Here is a 3,831-nt window from a genome sequence, read left to right on the forward strand (position 1 = left end):
ATAATTAATATAAGACAGAGATTAGATACATCCTTTGAGCGGCAGTTAATGTGAGACATAGAAAATACTAAAGCAACAGCCAAAGCTCTCGGTTATTGCTTCATGACAAAGATAGAAAAGTCGTTTTAGTTGAGACGGGGTAGTTAATACGATCTCATCACAAAACAAATACGCACCAGAAAAATCGTGCCTACGTCTTCGTTTGCGGAAAACAGAAAGATCTGCATCCACGAACGCAGGATTCAGCTGGCTGGCCTCTGCAATCACGGTTTGCGTAGCGAGGAAGGTTCCTGTTATCCTGTATCCGGTACGTACTAGGTCACGAGCATTCATTCATTGGGCGGACGCACGGCCTGCCGCAACCCATTCTGCGATCACCTTTTCCAGTACAGCAGCATCCAGAATCCAAATCTGGCGGTACGTGCTCTGCCATGGACATTCACTCGCTCTGAACCCCTCTACCATCCACCGCTGCTGCCTACGAGCCCGTACCAGTGCTCCCCACGCCACCGACGTCTGTCCGGTCGATATCGTCGTCGATCCCCGCACCGGAGATCTGCAACGTATCATGGGACTGCGGACGCGTGGACGGGCGTACGGGCCGGGTCGCTCGCCTGCCGTTGTTGGTCCCCTTCCGTAATCCGTTCCGCCCAGTGGTGGAAGGGAGATCACGCGACGCGATACGGCGTGACGAGCGACCGGTCGGTGGCGGCCGGCCGGCGTAAATGGCCCGTCCCGCCCGAGCGATCGCGAATGAAATCCGGAGATCCTGCCATGCACGCACGCACGCACGGCACGACGTTGGTGGTGCGTTACGTACGTGGGCTGGGCTCGGAGTGAAAGGAAGGAAGGAAGAGATCGCGTGTGAGATCGATCGGCAACAGCTGTGATGCAGGAGGAGGAGGGAGGTCCTCGTATCGAAGGGGCAAGTGACCCTTCTACGCACGGAAGGAAACCAAACCAAACCAGTCGAGGAGTATGATCTCACGAATCACGGGTGAATCTCCGAAATCAAGACGTATCCTGCCGCCGCTCACCCAAAAAGATCCTCAATTTTGAAGCAAATCCTGGAGCCCACCCGGTACGGATCACCTGCTGCCGCCCGGAAAGACCAAATCAAATCCTCAGTTGCTAGCCGGATATAGTATAGCAGGAAGAAAAACTAAAAAAAAAAGTGATGCAGTTTGTGCGTGCCCCATGCATGCAAATCTCATCTCCCCCACTTGCCCACACCCCAACGGAAGGAGAGAAAAGAAAAAGGGAAGAGAGAAGATACGCAGACAGCATACGGTGTGCGTGAGCGATGGAGGGGGTGACGCAGCGAAAGCGAGGGGCTCGGCAGGAAAATCCCGGCGGGGATCTCCCGGGCTGGGCCGCGGGGCCCGCGGATCCGCGCCCGGATCGGGCCGGGCCCCACCGGGGGCTGGGTTTTACTCGATCCGCGAGCCTAGGATCCCTTTCGAGATCTCGCAGGATTTCCCCCGCATTTATTTTCCGCTTCCCCCCCGCCCCTGTATATATACCGCCGCGCGTCGCGGCCAACCCAACCAACACCCAAACGCACCAATCTATTCAAGCCAAGAAGAAGAGCTCTTCGCCGTTCCATATTACTACTGCTTCTCCGGCGAGAGAGTTTGATCGACTGATGGCCGCGGCTGCTCCCACCCAGGCTCCGGCCATGACCCTGCCGGCCGCCATGGCCGCCAAGGTGGCGCCCTCGCCGAAGCCCACCGCCGCCGGCGACCGCAAGGTGGTGCCGGTGATGACCGACGCCGACGAGGTCGTCGTCCAGGTCCAGGTCCAGGCGGAGCTGCACGTGCTCGCCGTCGACGACAGCGTCGTCGACCGCGCCGTCATCGCCAAGATCCTCCGCAGCTCAAAATACAGAGGTGAGAAATCGAATCAATCCAATCAAGCCGCGCTCCGGCAATTCTTCAAGAAATTGGACGGCTACTCGATCCATCCTCGTCGTACATGTTCTAATCTGCCTTGTTCCATGTTGCAGTGACTACTGTGGACTCTGCGACTCGGGCGCTGGAGCTGCTGGGCCTGGGGCTCATCACGGACGTGAACATGATCATCACCGACTACTGGATGCCCGGCATGACCGGGTACGAGCTGCTGAAGCGGGTCAAGGAGTCGTCGGAGCTCCGGGAGATCCCCGTGGTGATCATGTCGTCGGAGAACGTGCCCAACCGCATCACCCGCTGCCTCGAGGAGGGCGCCGAGGACTTCCTCCTCAAGCCCGTCCGCCCCTCCGACGTCTCCCGCCTCTGCAACCGCATCCGGTGATGAACCGTCTCTCGCCGCACCCGTGGATCATCTACGGAGGAGGATTAATTCTTAAGTAGGATTTTTCATTCTTTTTTCTTCGGTGTTCTTTCCATGGACATAGATCCGCCGCTCGCTGCCGCCTCAAACAACAGCTTAACTTTTTGGGGTCCTAGTAGATGATGATGACTAGATTAGGATGTTAGTTCGTCCCCTTGTGTGCTCTGCTTCTTCAGAGATGCCAAGAAAAAAAAAAATCGAAACAGAGTATTCATCCGGCCAAAAGAAAGGAAATCTTCTGAATGAATGTTGTTCAGAGAAGTTTCCCATCTTGGCTAAATGTCGAAATGGCATCGGATCAGAGCAACATGTTGACAGTTTCATAATCAGAGCTTAATCTTTTGCAACAATTAACCATCATCGTCTGTATCGCTTCTCCTTGCTTAATCTCCACATGGTCGCCGCATGCAGTTCAGGCATCTGCCTGCCCCTGATCATGCTTTGTCTGCCACGCGATACAATTTGGATGATTGATTGTTAAATAGCTCCGCTGATGATGATGTCGACGAGCTAATATACTAGCAGAAGCACAATCTTGATCGTACGTGCGTATCTCGTAATTGTACATATACAATGCTTGTGGGTTGTCTTAGGTGAGCTGTTGTTATACGCGGCGTATAAAAAAACTGAAAAGTCCAAAGGCCGGAGCATATATGGAGGTAGGGAGATATGGTAATGAATGGGGGCACTGTGGAAGGATCTCCCCGGAGATCTGCTTACCTGGTGCCAGATTCTGCTTCCGCACAAGGCGTGGTGAGGTGAGGTGTGGGAGCGCTGTATGTGGCCACCATGTGGCTGGATTAAACTGGGAATAAACACGCGGATCAGGGAGAAGATACGGCCGATTGGTGCGTGCAGCTGTGTGTTAGTTATTAGGTCGGGTTCTGATTTTACCTGATTCTGTGTCTTGTCTCGTGGAATGTCAAAGTCGGACATGTATGTGCGTATATATTATCTTTGATTTGAGTTGTGGACAAGTAGTTGTAGCAGTTGTTTGTTGGAATAGTAGTTCCGTTGGTTTGCATGAAGAAAAGTCGCATTTCTAGCCTTGACTTCCCATTGCTTACTGGAGTAATAATACTAATCATCAATATACCTATATTTCTTTATCACCGGTAAATGTACGTTTCACCTGGTGAGTAAAAAATGCTGAAGTTATTAGATGTAAACATTGTTTTGGAAGTGAAACCACATGGCTTGAACTGTTGGAATTCAGAGATTGGGCACAGGCAGCAGGGAAAAGGTAGCAGTAACTCCTGCTCTGGTCCATAGAAGAAAAAAAAAACTCCTGCTCTGGCATTAAACAGCTAGCGAGAAATGTCATGAATTCAAGATCACTGCGTGAAGCAGAGTAATAAAGTTCTGATTGCAACTGTATGAACTCATGACCACTAGCATTAGAGTGAGCAGTACCGGCCCGGTGTGATCTTCGGGGAAGGGGGAAAAGTCGGACAAGATCGCACGGGCTGACCCGAGTTATGAGAGCGGCACGTACCTACT

At 52.7% G+C, this 3,831-nt stretch overlaps 1 protein-coding gene across 1 annotated transcript; it reads left to right on the top strand.

Annotated features, from left to right (window-relative positions):
• Positions 1-1,537: 1,537 nt before the first annotated feature.
• LOC125530191 (two-component response regulator ORR6-like) lies at positions 1,538-2,685 on the top strand. Its single transcript, XM_048694595.1, has 2 exons — positions 1,538-1,889; positions 2,006-2,685. The coding sequence occupies exons 1-2, from the start codon at positions 1,646-1,648 to the stop codon at positions 2,290-2,292; spliced, it is 531 nt and encodes a 176-aa protein (XP_048550552.1). The 5' UTR covers positions 1,538-1,645; the 3' UTR covers positions 2,293-2,685.
• Positions 2,686-3,831: the final 1,146 nt, after the last annotated feature.

The sequence above is a fragment of the Triticum urartu genome, unplaced genomic scaffold (assembly GCF_003073215.2).
Source record: "Triticum urartu cultivar G1812 unplaced genomic scaffold, Tu2.1 TuUngrouped_contig_6134, whole genome shotgun sequence".
NCBI classification, from domain to species: Eukaryota; Viridiplantae; Streptophyta; class Magnoliopsida; order Poales; family Poaceae; genus Triticum; species Triticum urartu.

Coding starts and splice junctions, on each gene's coding strand:
- LOC125530191 (XM_048694595.1), top strand. CDS start 1,646: ATGGCCGCGGCTGCTCCCACCCAGGCTCCGGCCATGACCCTGCCGGCC. Junction 1,890..2,005: donor CCGCAGCTCAAAATACAGAG/GTGAGAAATCGA, acceptor TCCATGTTGCAG/TGACTACTGTGGACTCTGCG.